The 17730-nt window shown below is 48.6% G+C and overlaps 1 protein-coding gene across 1 annotated transcript in view; it reads right to left on the reverse strand.

Moving 5' to 3' along the window:
* Nucleotides 1-5639: 5639 nt before the first annotated feature.
* The window catches only part of DHX30 (DExH-box helicase 30), a 56866-nt gene continuing 44775 nt past the window's right edge, over nt 5640-17730 (reverse strand). The window contains exons 15-19 of the mRNA XM_070944401.1: nt 17122-17281; nt 15901-16055; nt 7524-7627; nt 7294-7433; nt 5640-5956 (exon numbers count right to left, since the gene is read on the reverse strand). Of these exons, the coding sequence (XP_070800502.1) occupies nt 5721-5956; nt 7294-7433; nt 7524-7627; nt 15901-16055; nt 17122-17281 (795 nt within the window). The 3' untranslated portion in view covers nt 5640-5720. The remainder of the gene's footprint in view (nt 5957-7293; nt 7434-7523; nt 7628-15900; nt 16056-17121; nt 17282-17730) is intronic.

Here is a 17730-nt window from a genome sequence, read left to right on the forward strand (position 1 = left end):
AAATAAATATAGGCACTGTGATGATTAAAGGAGGCCTACCTTATCTGATAACAAAGGAAAAATGGTTGCATAACATTGATTCAAATATGGAAGATTGTATTGAAGTAGATAATGAAAATATTAGCAACAGTGACAATGATGAATGTAAAATATCTCATGATCACGTAGATACACACAATGAAAAAAAACCAAAAATAGGTAAGCCAATTCATGATGAGTGTGCTCACATCTTACATAGGAAGTTAGGACATGCCAGTTTTCCTGTAGTACAAAAAATGACTGAACACGCAGAAGGTGTTAAAATAAAAAATTGTGAAAACTATTTGGAATGCTCAGTATGTAAATCCACAAAACTAAAAACTAGTCCCAGACCAAGAAAATCTACTAGATCAACCAACAAAATTTTTGATTTAGTACACATGGACTTAGTTGGTCCATTAACTCCATCAATCACTTATAGAAAACGTTACTTCTTGACAATAGTAGACGATTATAGCCGCTATGGATTTGTTTATACATTAAAACACAAAGATGAAACCTTTCAAAAATTTAAAGAATTTTACAAACGCATAGAAACACAACACAATATCAAAATAAAACAAATTATGACAGATAGGGGATGTGAATTCATGTCTAAAGAATTCTCCCAATGGTTAAAAGACAAAGGAATGTTACATTACACATCTAGCCCATTTTCTGCGTTCCAGAACGGGATTGCGGAGAGGAAGAACTCAACATTACAAACCATGATTAGATGCACATTGGAAGATGCTGGCTTAAGCAAACAATTCTGGTCAGAAGCCTTACATTATTCAAATTACACACAGAATAGAACCTGGTCCAGCATTGTAAATAAGACACCATATGAAGTGATGTATAATAGGAAACCAAAATTAGCACACATGCACATATTTGGAGTCACTGCAGACGTACACATACCTAAGCAATTAAGAAGAAAGGGAGAAAACGTATCCAGAAGACTCAGATTTATGGGTTACGAGACAGGCACTAAAGGATACAGATTCATTGATAATAATAACAAATTTATAGTCTCCAGAACAGCTGTGTTCCATGAACAGGCCAACTGGTCTAAAATACATCTTAATGAAATATTTCCAAATAACAACAAAGATACAAAATCTCATGAGAAAGAGACTATAGAAAAGCAAGATATCAACAAATATAAAAACAAAACCAAAACATGGACAAATAGCCAACACAAAATAAAAACAGATACACTAACAAAAAAGGAAGCAAGATATTTGCATGATAACGATAGTAAACCTAAAAAAACTATTAGAAACACCAGAAATCAAATACCAAATAAATACAAGGATTATATAATGCATATGGATGGTGAGCCAACAACACCTAATACATATGAGGAAGTGTTAAAACTCCCTAGTAAAGAAAAAGAAAAATGGGAATTAGCGATGAAAAAAGAGATGGAAAGTTTACAAGGACTAAATGTATTTACACCTGCAGTTGCACCTAAAGATAAAACAATTATTGGTACCAGGTGGATATATAAAATTAAGAACTTAGAGGGAGGCAATACCCTATACAAGGCTAGACTAGTTGCACAAGGTTATGCACAGAAATATCCGGAGGACTATACTGACACGTATTCCCCCACAGTAAGAACAGAGAGTGTCAAAACAGCTCTAGTGGTAGCATCAGCACTCAATCTTGATGTATTCCAATATGACATACAGACTGCGTATCTACACGCAAAACTAGATAAGGAAATATATGTAAGAGCACCTCACAGTCAATACACAAACAAAAATGAGATTTGGTTGTTAAACAAGAGTTTATACGGGTTAAAACAATCTGGTAAACAATGGTATGATTGTTTAGTAAAAGTACTTAAAACCATGGACTTCAATGCTACCACTGCTGATAACTGTTTCTTTGTAAAAAAGGGTGATGATTACATAGAATTTGTATTGATTTATGTGGATGACATTTTATACATAGGAAAACATAAAGAGAGAAGATAAACTTTTGTAACTAAGCTAAATGAACATTTCTCGTTAAAATCTCTAGGCAAAGTAAACAAATATCTTGGTGTTCAAATTAATAAGACTAAAAGAGGATTCAAACTTACTCAGAGAGATAAGATCACAGAACTTTTAAATAAATGCAATCTAAATAATGCCAAACCTTGTGATACTCCTATGCAAACTGACTTTCTAAGAAATACTGATGAATCTTCTCCCGAATTCAAAGATAATACATTTTATAGATCAATCATAGGTTCACTTCTTTATATATCTAATTGGACAAGACCAGATATCGCTTTACCACTCAATTTATTATCCAGACATGTCAGCAAGCCAACAATGTATCACTGGGAAGCTGTTAAAAGAATTTTAAGATATCTGAAAAGTACACTAGACTTTTGTTTAATGTTAGAACCTAACGATAATAAAGAACCAAAGCTTACATGTTACGCAGATGCGGACTGGGCTGGAGACACCTCATGTAGAAAAAGCACATCTGGCTATATATTCCTCTTAAATGACTGTCCAGTTTACTGGTACACTGGTAAACAAGAACTAGTGGCCACTTCAACGACAGAAGCAGAATATGTTTGTTTATCCAAAGCTGCAAATAACCTTGTATGGTTTAATGATTTAATTTCAGATGTTTGGAAAAAACCTGCTTTGCCTTTTATTATGCATGAAGACAACAAAGCAGCCATTGAAATATCTAGATCTGACGCCATTGGACAAAGGTCCAGACACATAGATATAAAATTTAAACATGTGAGACAATTATCTCAGGATGGATTTATTAAAGCAGTGCATTGTGATACTTCAGAACAATTAGCTGACATATTGACAAAGCCTTTACCTTCTAAGCAGCACAAATATTTAACTTCTAAATTGTATGTTTTGTATTGTCCTGAATCTGAATGTAATTGGTGTTGCATAACGAATCGGCATTTAGAGGGGGATTTGTCAGATGTAAATGCCTTATTCTCCAATGTGTAAATAGTATATGAACGGGGTATCAGGGGTTAATTTATTCTTCACTCCTTAATGTATTCATAATTCACCACTCCCACATCTAGCTCCTCCCATTGTATATATAAGGAGCTGTCTGCATCTTTTTCCTTGCTTCTATCTGAGAATATTCAGTGAATATAGAATGCCTGCTGTAAATAAAAGAAAATATATTCAAACCTCTAACTCTCACTAATCTTATTGAGTCTGATCCTGAAAATATTGCAACATGGACGATACAAGGTGTTTATAATTTGGAAGAATGGTATAAGGAAGTATGGGATATTGCCATAAATGATAACTTGACTTGCAATATTAAAGTAAGGAGAGGCATAATGAAGGTAAACGATTTCAATGGAATCTGGAAACAGTTCCTAATACATGTGTTTTCTGGAGGAAGAGGGATACCACCACCAGAAGAAGCTTTAAGATTCTGGAAGCAGGAATGATCCCGAGGGGTGGGGGCGCACTCGTTGATTGTTTGTATTCTGTATATTGTTATATATTATATATTATGATTCATGTATGTTATGTTATTTTCTTTTTTTTAATATGTTAATAATAAAAAATATGGAAAAAAAAGATGTACAAAAGATATAGTAGAATAAGGGAGAAAAAAATGTATAAGAAAGAAATTCTTGACTGATGCAAAACTGTTGAAAAGGAAAAAGTGTTAAAGCTTTCTTTTTGTTTTTTAAAAATGTTTAATAAATTTTTTTAAAAAAATATGTTGTGACGTTTTGTGTAGAATTTTTGGCATTTATGTTGTGATGTTTTGTGTAGATTCTTGGCAGAAAACTGTCCCTTTGCGAAGCCAGATTCACTTAACAACAGCATTGATTTGGTTAATGACACGATCAGCTTAATGACTGCGGTGATTTGCTTAACATCCGCAATAAAAAGGGTGGTAAAACCGGGTCTGACTCTCGACTTCCAACTTATGATGGAAAATCTGGTCTCAATCGTGATCATAAATCGTAAGTTGTAAAGCGAGGACTACCTCTACCAACTGTTTCTTGGGAAAATTCCTAATATCTCAGGACACTTTGCATCTTCTTCACCCCATCCATTGTGGGGGGAAAAAAATGGGGTTTCTTGTTTGCTGGAATACAAAAAGCGCGCACACACACACGACACAAACACACCCAACACAAGTGCCAAGCCAGCGGATGATATTTATCCCCATTTATTAACTTTAATCTAGGTTGTAAAAAGGGTGCAGGACAAGTAACAACCACTGGCCTATCCGAGCATCGAGAGTCACAGGTACGTTTTGAGGATATTCCCAGCAGCCCTTAGGGCACTCAAGAGAGTCCCGGTGGAAATGGCTGACTTGCGCTCTCCCAAAAAGGTTGCTGATTTGCATCTGAAATTTGGCAAATGCTCCGTTTGAGGAGAGGGACAGAGGTGCCATGATACGTCCTGTGGCTCACAGTCCCCCCTTGCTGCCCAGTGTGGGCAACGCCGCCTCAATTTTTCTTGCATGGAAATCATGGTTAGGCGCCCAAGCCAGGATGGTGGCATCTACGGGTTAGGCTCATTCTAGATGAGAACGAGGCTGCTTCTGTAGACCAGGGGTGTCAAACTCAAGGCCCGCGGGGCCACCCTGGAAACAGCAAAGGACCAGCCTGTGGTGCGCCTCTGCATGGCCCCCCTATGCTCCGTTTTTGGCCACCACGGCCTCCTGAAACCCTCTGCCAGCGAAAACAGAACCCGGCCATTTTTGCTGGCAGAGCGCATCAGGAGGCAGTCGCAGCCGAAAACAGAGCTTGTGATGTGGAGCTGGCCACGCCCCTCCACCCCCCCCGAGGTCAAACACAAACCCTGATGCGGCCCTCAATGAAATTGAGTTTGACACCTTTGCTGTAGACCAAGAGGTTAAGTTTGACCTCTTGTCGGTCGTCAGAAACAGCTTCGTTCTCTCATCTGGAACAAGACTAGCCGTCCCACTTGCTCCTGTAGATGCCACCATCCAAACGCTGCCGAACCCTTGGTAAGAGCCTTGGTGGTGCAGCGGACTAAGTGCTGTTATGTAGCACTTAGCTGCCAGCTGCCTGCAATTAGTGCGAGTTCAAATCTCACCAGGCTCAAGGTTGACTCAGCCTTCCATAATTCCGAGGTAGGTAAATTGAGGACCCGGATTGTGGGGGCAATAAGCTGACTTTGTAGAAACACCACTTATGGGGGGCCAAAATAAGCAGGTATATACAAAACAATGAAGGCTATTGCTATAAGTGCATTGTAAGCCGCCCTGAGTCTTCGGAGAAGGGCGGCATATAAATTGAACTAATAAATAATAAATAAATAAATAAATAGCCCTATCCACTGTTCTTGAATCCTGACATTCGTCTCGCTTCATCATCTCGAACGCCTGGAGGGCACCCCCAGCCGCCCCTGTTCTCGACGGAGTGGGCAAAATCCGTCCTTGCGTGTAAACCCGGTGCAGCCAGGGCACACGCACGCCCAGGGGGTGAGCCAAGACCATCCACCACACTGTCTTAGTATGTGTCCAGGTGTGCAACTGGCATGCTTTGCCTACAGCTTGGAGGAAGAAACAGGGTGCTGCCTCTCCCACCATGGTGGGGCAACGCCAACCACAGTCGAGCCGGCCCTGGGAAGTGAAAGGTGTCACAAGGGATAAATAGAATTTTATTTAAATAAACATATCTCAACATCTTTGTACAAATTACAAGTCCTCGGGTCCACATCCTAGGTGCCAAAGTTGGAGGAAGGGCCTTTTAGGAGGTCCACCAGGATATCCAAGAGTTGGCTGTGTTGGTGGTGGAGGTCGCCAGGAATGGCCGACATCTCATAGCAGAGGCAGGTTTCCACCATCTGGGAGAGAGCCACCCGGAAGTCGCGGAGCAGCCATATGGTGTACGAGTCACCTTCCAGGACCAGCAGGTCACTATCCACCAGGGAGATGGTGGCGTGCCAACCGTCGTCTTAGGGAAAAGAACAAAGAGAGGTGACGAGGCGGTACTTAAGGATGAGAATTCTTAATATATATGTTTAAAAAAATCCAATCATATGCGGTGCTATGTATCATATCGACTTAAAACAATTCAATTAGTGGCCGTTTGAACTTACGACAACACTGAAAAAGTGACTTATGGCTGATTCGGACACTTACGACCGTTGAAGCATCTGTGTGGGCACGTGATCAAAATTTCGATGCCTGGCAATGGACTCATATTTATGATGGTTGCAGTATCCCGGGGTTACGTAATCCCTTTTGGCGACCTTCTGACAAGCATAGTCAACGGGGAAGCCAGATTCATTTAATGACGCTGTTACTAACTTAACACCTGCAGTGATTCACTTAACCACCATGGCAAGGAAAGTTGTAAAAACAGGACAAAAGTCAAAAGTCAAGCCCTAACCAAGTCTAACAAAACGTGCAGATAGTCTTTGACTTAGAACCACAAGGGAGCCCAACATTTCCGTTGCTAAGCAAGACAGTGAGTTTTGCCCCACTGTATGACCTTTCTATTTATTTATTTATTTATTTATTTGTTTGTTTGTTTGTTTGTTTGTTTGTTTGTTCAATTTATATGCCGCCCTTCTCCGAAGACTCAGGGCAGCTTACAATGCACTTATAGCAATAGCCTTCATTCTTTTGTATATACCTGCTTATTAGGGCTTTTGGCCCCCCATAAGCGGTGTTTCTACAATGTCAGCTTATTGCCCCCACAATCCGGGTCCTCAATTTAGCTACCTCGGAAGGATGGAAGGCTGAGTCAACCTTGAGCCTGGTGAGATTTGAATTCCCACTAATTGCAGGCAGATGGCAGCTAAGTGCTACATAACAGCACTTAGTCCGCTGCACCACCAAGGCTCTTGAGGTTCTTGCCACAACTATTAAGCAAATCCCTGCACTTATGTTCATCACACGGTTGTTAAATGAATCGGGCTTCCTTGTTGACTCTGCTTGTCAGAATAACCCTGGGACGCTGCGACCGTCGTAAATATGAGTCAGTTGCGAAGCGTCCAAATTCTGATCACATGAATGCTGTAATGGCTGTAAGTGCGAAAAAACGGTCACAAATAATTTTTTTCAGTGCCGTTGTAACTTCGGTCACTAAACTAACTGTTGTAAAGTCAAGGACTACCCGTAGGTGGGAAAGAGAGAGGAAGCTCAGCCAGTGGGAGGGATGAAAATGTTCTTGGGGGGGGCTGGACAACCCAACCGAGGTGGGGGGGGAGACAGCTATCAGTGTGTGTGTGAGGCCTTCTGGTCTAGGTGACAGTGAGGAAACTGAGCTGAGGGACAATTCCTCACCCTGCACGTAGACGTCCGTATTGGTCATCAGCAGCACGGCAAGCGGATGCACCTGTGAGGAGTCGCGCACGAAGACGCCCCCGTTGGATTTGACTGCCATGAAGTAGGTCAGCCAACGGCTGTACAGCTTGGAGGACTCTCTGCAGGGGACAAGGAGACGAGTGTCTCAGCACTGGCTTTTGGCCATTCAGCCAACCGATTGGCATCCCACGAGGGACCAACTTGCCTACCTGTTGATGGTCGATTTGTGCAAGAGGACGGTCCCCGCCTTGGTCCGGTACGTGTAGCTGTTCGGTTTGAACTTGCCCTGCCTGGTCACCTTCCCTTGCCGGACCTGGAAGAAAAGGGACATTTCTTAGGGGCTCTTCCAGGTCATTGGAAGGGGCCCCCCGATAGGACACTGAAGGCCATTCTCTGCAGGAACTTCAAGGGAAAAGAGGAAGACTCCCCGTTTCTCAAAGTTCGGCGAGAACAACAAAGGCCCCCATTAGCCAAAGCCACTAACCCCTTGGGGTGGACTTTGGAGTTGACAAGAGCTAAAGATGAGATTCCACAGGGACCATCCACAGACAAGACCCCACTCATGGGGCAAGCCACTAGGACAGAAAAATAAGAGCAACACCCCCACATCCTTCTAGACTGAGGTTGTAATAATAATAATAATAATAATAATAATAATAATAATAATAATAATAATAATAATTATTATTATTATTATTATTATTATTTTATTTCTATACCGCCCTTCTCCCGAAGGACTCAGGGCGGTGTACAGCCTATTTAAAAACACAAGACACAACAATAATTAAAAATTAAAATAATTAAATAGATTTGGCCGATTTAAAACCCCAAAAATTTAAAATACCCCAATTTAAAATTATTAAGTTGATAGCCCGGCCTGGCGGAACAACAGGGTCTTCAATGCGCAACGAAACACCCGGAGGTCGGAGATCTTGCGTATTTCCGGGGGCAGTTCATTCCACAGGGCTGGGGCTCCCACAGAGAAGGCCCTCCTCCTGGGTGTCGCCAGTCGACATAACTTGGCTGATGGCACCCTGAGGAGACCCTCTCTGTGGGAGCGGACTGGTCGGTGGGAGGCTATTGGTGGCAGAAGACGGTCTCGAAGGTACCCGGGTCCTATGCCATGGAGCGCTTTAAAGGTGGTAACCAACACCTTGAATCGCACCCGGAAGACCACTGGGAGCCAGTGCAGCTCGCGCAGGAGGGGTGTCACGCGGGCACAACGAGTTGCGCCCATAACCACCCGCGCGGCCGCATTCTGGACCAGTTGGAGCCTCCGAGTGCTCTTCAAGGGGAGCCCCATGTAGAGAGCATTACAATAGTCCAGCCGGGAGGTGACAAGGGCATGAGTGACCGTGCGCAAGGCGTCCCGGTACAGAAAGGGCTGCAACTGGCGGATCAGGTGAACCTGATAAAAGGCCCCCCTGGCCACGGCCGTCATATGCTCTTCTAAAGACAGCCGTGCATCCAGGAGGACACCCAGATTGCGAGCCCTCTCTGTGGGGGGCAAAGATTCACCCCCAATAGTCAGCGATGGCACCTGCTGACTATATCGGGACGCCGGTAGCCACAGCCACTCGGTCTTGGACGGGTTGAGTCTGAGCCTGTTCCTCCCCATCCAGACCCACACGGCCTCCAGGCAGCGAGACATCACATCAAGGGCATCGTTGGGGTGGTCTGGGGTGGAAATGTACAGCTGAGTATCATCAGCGTACAGATGACACTTCACCCCAAAACCACGGATGATCTCACCCAGTGGCTTCACATAAATGTTGAACAGAAGGGGCGAGAGGACCGACCCTTGTGGCACTCCCCATGCGAGATGCCTCGAGGTCGACCTCTGCCCCCCTGCCAACACGAACTGCGAGCGGTCGGAGAGGAAGGAGGAGAACCACCGCAGAACGGTGCCCCCTATTCCTAACCCTCTTAACCGCCGCAGCATGATACCATGGTTGATGGTATCAAAAGCCGCTGAGAGATCTAATAGGACTAGGACAGAGGAGCAACCCCTGTCCCGAGCCCTCCAGAGATCATCCACCAACATGACCAATGCCGTTTCTGTGCTGTGCCCCTGCCTGAAGCCCGACTGGCACGGGTCTAGATAGATAGCTTCATCCAGGTGCCCGGGCAGTTGTCGTTCCACCACACTCTCAACAACCTTCGCCACAAAACGAAGGTTGGAGACCGGACGGTAGTTAGCTAATTCAGCCGGGTCCAGGGAAGGCTTCTTGAGGAGGGGCCTCACCACCGCCTCTTTCAAGGCGGCGGGAAAGGCACCCTCACTCAGAGAAGCAGTTATAATCCCCTGGAGCCAGCCTCGTGTAACCTCCCGGGAGGCCAGTACCAACCAGGAGGGACACGGGTCCAATAAACATGTGGCGGCACTAATCCTACCCAGAACCCTGTCCACATCCTCAGGAGCCACAGGATCAAACTCCTCCCAGACAATATTCTCAAGGCCTGCCCCTGTCTCCTCCCCTGGACTCATCCAATCGGAGTCCAAGCCATCCCGAATCCGAGCGACTTTATCATTTCATTTCATTTCATTTTCATTTATTCGAATTTCTATACCGCCCTTCTCCTTTCGGACTCAGGGCGGTGAACAGCCAGATAAAAAACATCTATACAAACATCACAGTTAAAAATAAAGTTAAAATAATTTATAAATTTGGCCCATAATTTAAAACTTGTCAATTAAAATAAATATTAAAATTTTAAAACTAACCCTAAAATCAGGACAGACCGGCTAGCTGAAAAAAATGAGTTTTTAGGGCCCGACGAAAAATCCGGAGGTCGGAGATCACTCGTATCTCTGGGGGTAGATTGTTCCATAGGGTAGGTGCCACCACAGAGAAGGCTCTCCTCCTGGGGGTCGTCAGCCGGCATTGTCTGGCCGACGGCACCCTGAGGAGGCCCTCTCTGTGGGAGCGAACCGGCCGGTGGGAGGCTATTGGTGGCAGAAGGCGGTCCCGTAAGTACCCTGGCCCTAAGCCATGGAGCGCTTTAAAGGTGATCACCAACACCTTGAAGCGCACCCGGAAGTCCACCGGAAGCCAATGCAGCTCGCGCAGGAGAGGAGTCACATGGGAGCGCCCCGTCGCTCCCATAATCCCCCGCGCAGCCGCATTCTGCACCAGTTGGAGCCTCCGGGTGCACCCCAAGGGGAGCCCCATGTAGAGAGCGTTACAATAGTCCAGACGAGAAGTGACGAGTGCTTGAGTGACCGTGCGTAGGGAGTCCCGGTCCAGAAAGGGGCGCAACTGGCGTATCAGGCGAACCTGACAAAAAGCCCCCCTGGCCACGGCTGTCATATGCCCTTCTAAGGACAGCCGCGCATCCAGGAGGACACCCAAGTTGCGGGCCCTCTCTGTGGGGGCCAATGATTCGCCCCCAATAACCAGCGATGGCGTCAGCTGGCTATACCGGGACGCCGGCAGCCACAGCCACTCGGTCTTGGAAGGGTTGAGTCGAAGCCTGTTTCTCCCCATCCAGACCCGCACGGCCTCCAGGCACTGGGACATCACTTCCAAGGCATCATTGGGATGGTCTGGGGTGGAAATGTACAGCTGAGTATCATCAGCGTACTGATGGAACTCCACCCCAAAACCACGGATGATCTCACCCAGCGGCTTCACATAAATGTTGAACAGGAGGGGCGAGAGGACCGACCCTTGCGGCACCCCACAAACAAGGCGCCTTGGGGTCGACCGCTGCCCCCCTGTCAACACAGATTGCGACCGGTCGGAGAGATAGGAGGAGAACCACCGCAAAACAGTGCCCCCCACTCCCAGTCCCTCCAGCCGGCGCAACATGATACCATGGTCGATGGTATCAAAAGCCGCTGAGAGGTCTAATAGGACCAGGATAGAGGAATAACCCCTATCCCGGGCCCTCCAGAGATCATCCACCAACGCGACCAATGCCGTTTCCGTGCTGTACCCAGGTCTGAAGCCGGACTGGAGCGGATCCAGATAGACAGCTTCATCCAGGTACTGGGGGAGCTGTCGCGCCACCACACTCTCAACAACCTTCGCAATAAAGCAAAGGTTGGAGACTGGACGATAGTTAGCCAAAATAGCCGGATCCAGGGATGGCTTCTTGAGGAGAGGCCTCACCACCGCCTCTTTCAAGGCGGCCGGCAGGACACCCTCGCTCAAAGAAGCGTTAATAATCCCCTGGAGCCAGCCTCGTGTAACCTCCCGGGAAGCCAGCACCAACCAGGAGGGACACGGGTCCAATAAACATGTGGTTGCGTTCAGTCGTCCCAAGATCCTGTCCACGTCCTCGGGAGCCACAGGATCGAACTCCCCCCAGATAACACTCTCAAGGCCTGCCTCAGTCATCTCGTCTGAACTAACCCAGTCGGCGGCCAAGTCTTCCCGAATCTGAGTTATTTTATCATCCAGATACTGTACAAAATCCTCAGCTCGGCCCTGCAAGGGGTCCTCCCGCGCTCCCAGATGGAGGAGGGAGCGGGTCACCCTAAACAGGGTGGCTGGGCGGTTATCTGATGACGCGATAAGAGCGGCAAAATAGCTAGATTTCGCCGCTTTTATCGCCACTAGGTAGGTCTTAATATGAGACCTTACCAGTGTCAAGTCAGACTCGGAACGACTGGCCCTCCAACTGCTCTCTAGGCGTCTTTTCCGGCGCTTCATCTCCCTCAGCTCCTCGGAAAACCAAGGAGCTAAGTGAGTTCGGTGCCGGGTCAGAGGCCGCAAAGGCACGACCCGGTCCAAAGCCCCGGCAGCCGCCCTATCCCAGGCGGCCACCAGGTCATCAGCCGAGTCATGAGCTAGAGTCTCAGGAAATGGCCCAAGCTCCATCTGGAACCTATCAGGGTCCATCAGGCGCCTGGGGCGGAACCACCTGGTCGGTTCCGCCTCCCTGCGACGGGGTACGGCGGTCAGAAAGTCAAGTCGAAGGAGCGAGTGGTCAGACCATGACAAGGGTTCGATATCTACATCCCCTATATCAAGGCCACTCAACCACTGACCAGAGATAAAAACTAAGTCCAGAGTGTGTCCCCCCATATGAGTAGGGCCGTGAATTACTTGGGTCAGGTCCATGGCCGTCATGGAAGCCATGAACTCCCGAGCTACCTCAGATGTTTCACCGATGGATGGCAGGTTGAAATCCCCCATGACCACAAGTCTGGGGGTATCAGCCGCCACCTCGGCTATAACATTGAGGAGCTCGGGCAGGGTCGTTGCCACGTGGCAGGGAGCCAGGTACGTGATCAACAGACCCATCTGCGCCCCACGACCCCACTTCACAAAAAGGGACTCACATCCGGCTATCTGAGGTACAGTGGTCTCCCTCGGATCAAGACCTTCTTTTAGAATGACCGCCACCCCCCCCCCCGCCCCTGCCCTGAGCTCTCGGCTGATGAAATACACGGAAGCCTGATGGGCACATCTCCACGAGGGGAACTCCCCCCTCATGGCCCAACCAGGTCTCCGTGATACCTGCCAGGTCCGCTCCCCCCTCCTGAATAAGATCACAAATGAGGGGGGCTTTATTTACCACGGACCTGGCATTACATAACATCAGCCGGAGACTCGGGCGCTGAGACTCTAAGCAGCCTGGGGAACGGGAAGAGCTAAGGGGGCCGGGGCACGCAATCGCTCAAAGATAGCGAGCACGTGCCCCCACCACATGATATGGCCCCCTGCTCCCGCCATACCTGCCCCTCCCACTCAGCGTGTTAATAGAGAAGCCCTCACTAGAGGGCATTCTAACAGTCCCCTTTCCCCCAGAGTCCGCACCCCCTACGGCACCATTAATAGCAACCGGACTGGTCTGCAACCCCCGTGGGTTTTCCCCCAAACCCACATAACCTCCCCCACCCTCAGAACCCCTTAAAAGTCTATTTAAAAAAGTATTTAAAAAACCCCTCAATCCCCTTTTTGCGACATGCCACCTCTCGGGGTCCCAAGATCCGTCATTAAGGTGGGCCCTCGATAACATAGAGGGCCAGGCCTGCGAGAGGGGGGAATCTCGCAGCACAAGAAGCTTTGCCCTAGAATACATTTTAACACTAAAATGATAATACAAGTTTGGCCTAGACATGGCCTAGGGGTTTATAATGATGGTTTCAGATGTCCAGGAAGCAAGACTAAGTTAATCGGAAGAGTCGCCATTACCCTCTCACGGGTAATGAGGAATTGCACAAAATCCTCAGCGCGGCCTTGCAAGGGATCTTCCCGCACTCCCCCCTGAAGAAGGGAGTGGGTCACCCTAAACAGGGCGGCTGGGCGGTTCTCTGCAGATGCGATAAGAGCGGAGAAATGGTTAGATTTCGCCGCTTTTATCGCCACTAGGTAGGTCTTGATATAAGACCTCACCTGTGTCCGGTCGGAATCGGATTGACTAGTCCTCCAAATGCTCTCTAGGCGTCTTTTCCGACGCTTCATCTCTCTCAGCTCCTCAGAGAACCAAGGAGCCAATTGAGATCGGCATCGGATCAGAGGCCGCAAAGGCACGACGCGGTCCAAAGCTCCGGCGGCCGCACTTTCCCAGGCGGCCACCAGCTCTTCAGTCGAGTCGTGTGCCAGAGTCTCAGGAAACAGCCCAAGCTCCATCAGGAACCTTTCGGGGTCCATCAGGCGCCTGGGACGGAACCATTTGGTCGGTTCCGTCTCCCTGCGGCGGGGGAAAGCGGTAGGAAAGTCTAAGTGAAGGAGCGAATGATCTGTCCATGACAAGGGTTTGATGTCTAGATCCCCTCTACCAAGATCATTCAACCACTGACCAGAGACAAAAATCAGGTCCAGAGTGTGTCCCCCTATGTGAGTTGGGCCTTGAACTAACTGGGTCAGGTCCATGGCCGTCATGGAAGCCATGAACTCCCGAGCCGCCTCTGACGCCTCACCCGCAGACGGAAGGTTGAAATCCCCCATGACAATAAGTCTGGGGGTGTCAACCGCCACCCCGGCAATGACGTCGAGTAGCTCGGGCAGGGTCGCTGCCACGTGGCAGGGAGCCAGGTACGCAGTCAGCAAACCCATCTGCACCCCACGGCCCCACTTCACAAAGAGGGACTCACATCCGGCTATCTGAGGAACAGTGGTCTCCCTCGGACAAAGACTCTCCCTAATAATCACCGCCACTCCCCCACCCCTCCCCTGGGCCCTTGGCTGATGAAATGCACGGAAACCTGGTGGGCACATTTCAACGAGGGGGACCCCCCCTCTTGGCCCAACCAGGTCTCCGTAATACCTGCCAGGTCTGCACCCCCCTCTAAAATAAGATCACAAATGAGGGGGGCTTTATTAACGACCGACCTGGCATTACACAACATCAGCCGCGGACCCTGGGCCTGAGACTCTGCACAACCCAGGACACAAGTCGCGCATTGGGGGCCGGGGTGCGTAATTACTTGTAGACAGCGTGTGCGCACCCCCAGCACATATGGCCCCCTGCGCCCGTCATACCTGCCCCTCCCACTCATTGTTTCAATTACACAGCCCTTCCTATCATCCCCCTGCTCCCCGGTTAAATTTCCTTTCACGACCCCTCTGTTGCAGCCAATCGACCCATCACCCCGCTCAGTTGCTATCTGAACCCCCCCGGGTCCACTTTTACAACCCCCTCCCTTCCTCCCGGGTCCCCTTAAAATTTTGGTTAAAAATTTAGCTAAAAAACCCCTCAACCCCCTTCTCGCACCATGCCACCTCTCGGGGTTCCAAAGCCCGTCATTAAGGTAGGCCCTCGATAGAGTGGAGGGCCAAACCTGCGAGAGGGGGGAGTCTCGCAGTGCACATAGCTCCGCCGCCGAGTACATCAAATAAGACCAGAATGAGAAAGCAGTTTGGTAGGGTCCACAGAGTCCTAGGACAGAAGGTCTTTTTATAAGCAGCAACCCGGAATCCCCTGCTCTCTCACAGCAGCGGAAGGAGTTGGTTTATACAGTCAGCAGGAGAAAAGTTTTTCCCAGCCACCCTCTCACAGTGGCCGGCCAGATGTCCAAAAGGCAAGGAATTTGATGGTATCATCCCTTCTGATAAAAGATGATTCAAACAGCCAACTTCCCTCAGGGTCCACAAAATACTGTCCAAGTCCCCATCTGCCGGGAGTTTCGATGGAAGTAATTAATATGATTTGATTTGATTTGAAGCGGGGTACAAATAAAGCTGCCCAGTAGTTGCCCAGTAATTCCGTAGGAGGATAGATGTATACACAAGGGAGAGGAGAGGGTGAGGGGGGGGGGAGGAAGGCTGACTCCCAGGCCGATAACAGGGCCAGAAAGGGGGGGAGGAGGGGGAGGAGAGGCCACCCATGGAGGCCCCATCCCAGAGCCATCCACCGGACTCTCCAATCTCAGATCTTCCATCCCCCCTCGTCATTTGAGCCATATCATGCCTCCGTTGGCGACCTCCGCTTCGCCTCTCCACCAGCATCGAATGTCCAACAACTTCCACCTCACCCTTTTTCGCAGCCATCTTTATCCAGCTAAACATCCCCTCCCAATCGCTGCGCAGCGGCTGCCATCTAACCTAGATGGGTCATGAAATGTCCGCAAGAAGCCGACCCAGCTCAGAGAGCACCAAGGACCTCAGTAAGGTCTCTCTTTCTCTCTCTTACCTGGATGAGGTTGGGGTACAGCCCAGCCATCAGGACTCCCTTCACTAGCTCCTCCTCCTCGCTGTACTGGTTGCAGACGGATGGCAATAGGCAATCTGATGGGGTCGGCACTAGGTAAGCTTCATAGAGGTTCTTGGAAAACTGCTTTACGAGGCCTGCCGGGGGAAGGGGGGCAGAAAACCACAGAAGAGTAAAGACCCCGAGGAAGGAAGCGTCCATCCAGCACGGGAGTCTCCAAACTCGGCAACATTCAAAAGACTGATGGACTTCAACTCCCAGAATTCCCTGGCGAGCAGATCGTAAATACAAGCTGCTTGCCAAATGAAGGTTGTCCTTGACTTATGACCATTTGAAGTTACAACGGCATGGAAAAAAAAGACTTCCATCCTTTTCCGAGGTCGGTCAAAATGAGGACCCAGGGGGTTGCGGGGCAACCATCTCCTTCCTCCCTCTCTCCCTCCTTTCCTTCCTTCTTCTTTCCTTTCTTCCTAACTCCCCATCTTCTTCCTTCCTTCCATTCATTCCCTTCCTTCCATCCTTCCCCATCCATCTCCTTCCTTCCTCTATCCCCCTCCTTTTCTTTCCTCCCTCTCTCCTTCTTTCCTTTCTTCCTCCCTCCCCCATCTCCATCCTTCCTTCCTTTCCCTGGAAGGTGAGCCGTGGCAGCGCGGTGCTTAGAATGCAAGTATTACAGCTCCACTCTGCTCACTGTCAGGAGTTCGATCCTGACTGGCTCAAGGTGGACTCAAGCCTTCTGTCCTTCCGAGGTCGTAAAATGAGGACCCAGATTGTTGGGGGCGGGGGTTTCGACATGCTGACTCTCTAAACCTCTTAGAAAGGGCTGTAAAGGACTCTGAGGTATATAAATCTAAGGCAGGGGTGTCAAAATCAATTTCATTGAGGGCCGCATCAGGGCTGTGGTTGATGTCGGGGGGCCAGGTGGGCATGGCTGACTGGGTGGTTGTGGCCAGCTTGACACCACTCCCCAAACTGCTGGCATGTTTCCTCTTTGCATTGGGCAAACCAGGCCAAAGCCGCACGGGCCGGCCCCTTACATTTTCTAGGACTGCCCTGCGGGCTGGATCCAACCACACTGTGGGCTGGATCCGGCCCGTGGGCCTTGTGTTTGACACCCATGATCTAAGGGCTATTGCCAGCGCTAAAATGGGAAAAGAGAATGACAGAGAGCAGTTGCGTCGCTCGAAAGAGTGAGCCATTCACCGTTGATGAAGCGCAAACTGGGGGCATAGAGCGAGTAATCCTGCAGGTAGTCGTCACGAGCGCGGCTGTCTCGGCGCCGAAGGATGTCCTCCCAGCCTGCCACAGCCCGCACAAAGGCTAGGTGATCGCTGCCGCTCTCTCGACTCAGCACAGCCTTGGCCTAAGGAGCAACCGTTGCAAAGAATGACAATCACAAAGTGGGAAGGGACCTTGGAGGTCCTCTAGTCCAACCCCTGCTTGAATAGGAGACCCTGATAGAATCAGAGTTGGAAGGGACCTTGGAGGTCATCTAGTCCAACCCCCTGCTCAAGCAGGAGACCCTTACAGAATCTTAAGAGTTTGTTTATTTATTTATTAAATTTATATTGCCACCTATTTGCCCATGGAGACTCAAGGCGGCTTACAGAATATAAAACCACATTTAAAACAATAAAACTAATAAAAAGAATCAAATTAATATAATAAAATCATAATAAAATCATAATAAAATCACCCCCCGCCCTGGCGACAGCAGATCATACGAGTCATTTAATGGGCTCCATCCCGCTCTGGGTTCCCCAGGCCCGCTGGCAGAACCAGGTCTTCAGCGCCTTCTGGAAGAGAATTAGG

The sequence above is a fragment of the Pituophis catenifer genome, unplaced genomic scaffold (assembly GCF_029215685.1).
Source record: "Pituophis catenifer annectens isolate HBS135680 unplaced genomic scaffold, rPitCat1.0.hap2 SCAF_5, whole genome shotgun sequence".
Classification (NCBI taxonomy): Eukaryota; Metazoa; Chordata; class Lepidosauria; order Squamata; family Colubridae; genus Pituophis; species Pituophis catenifer.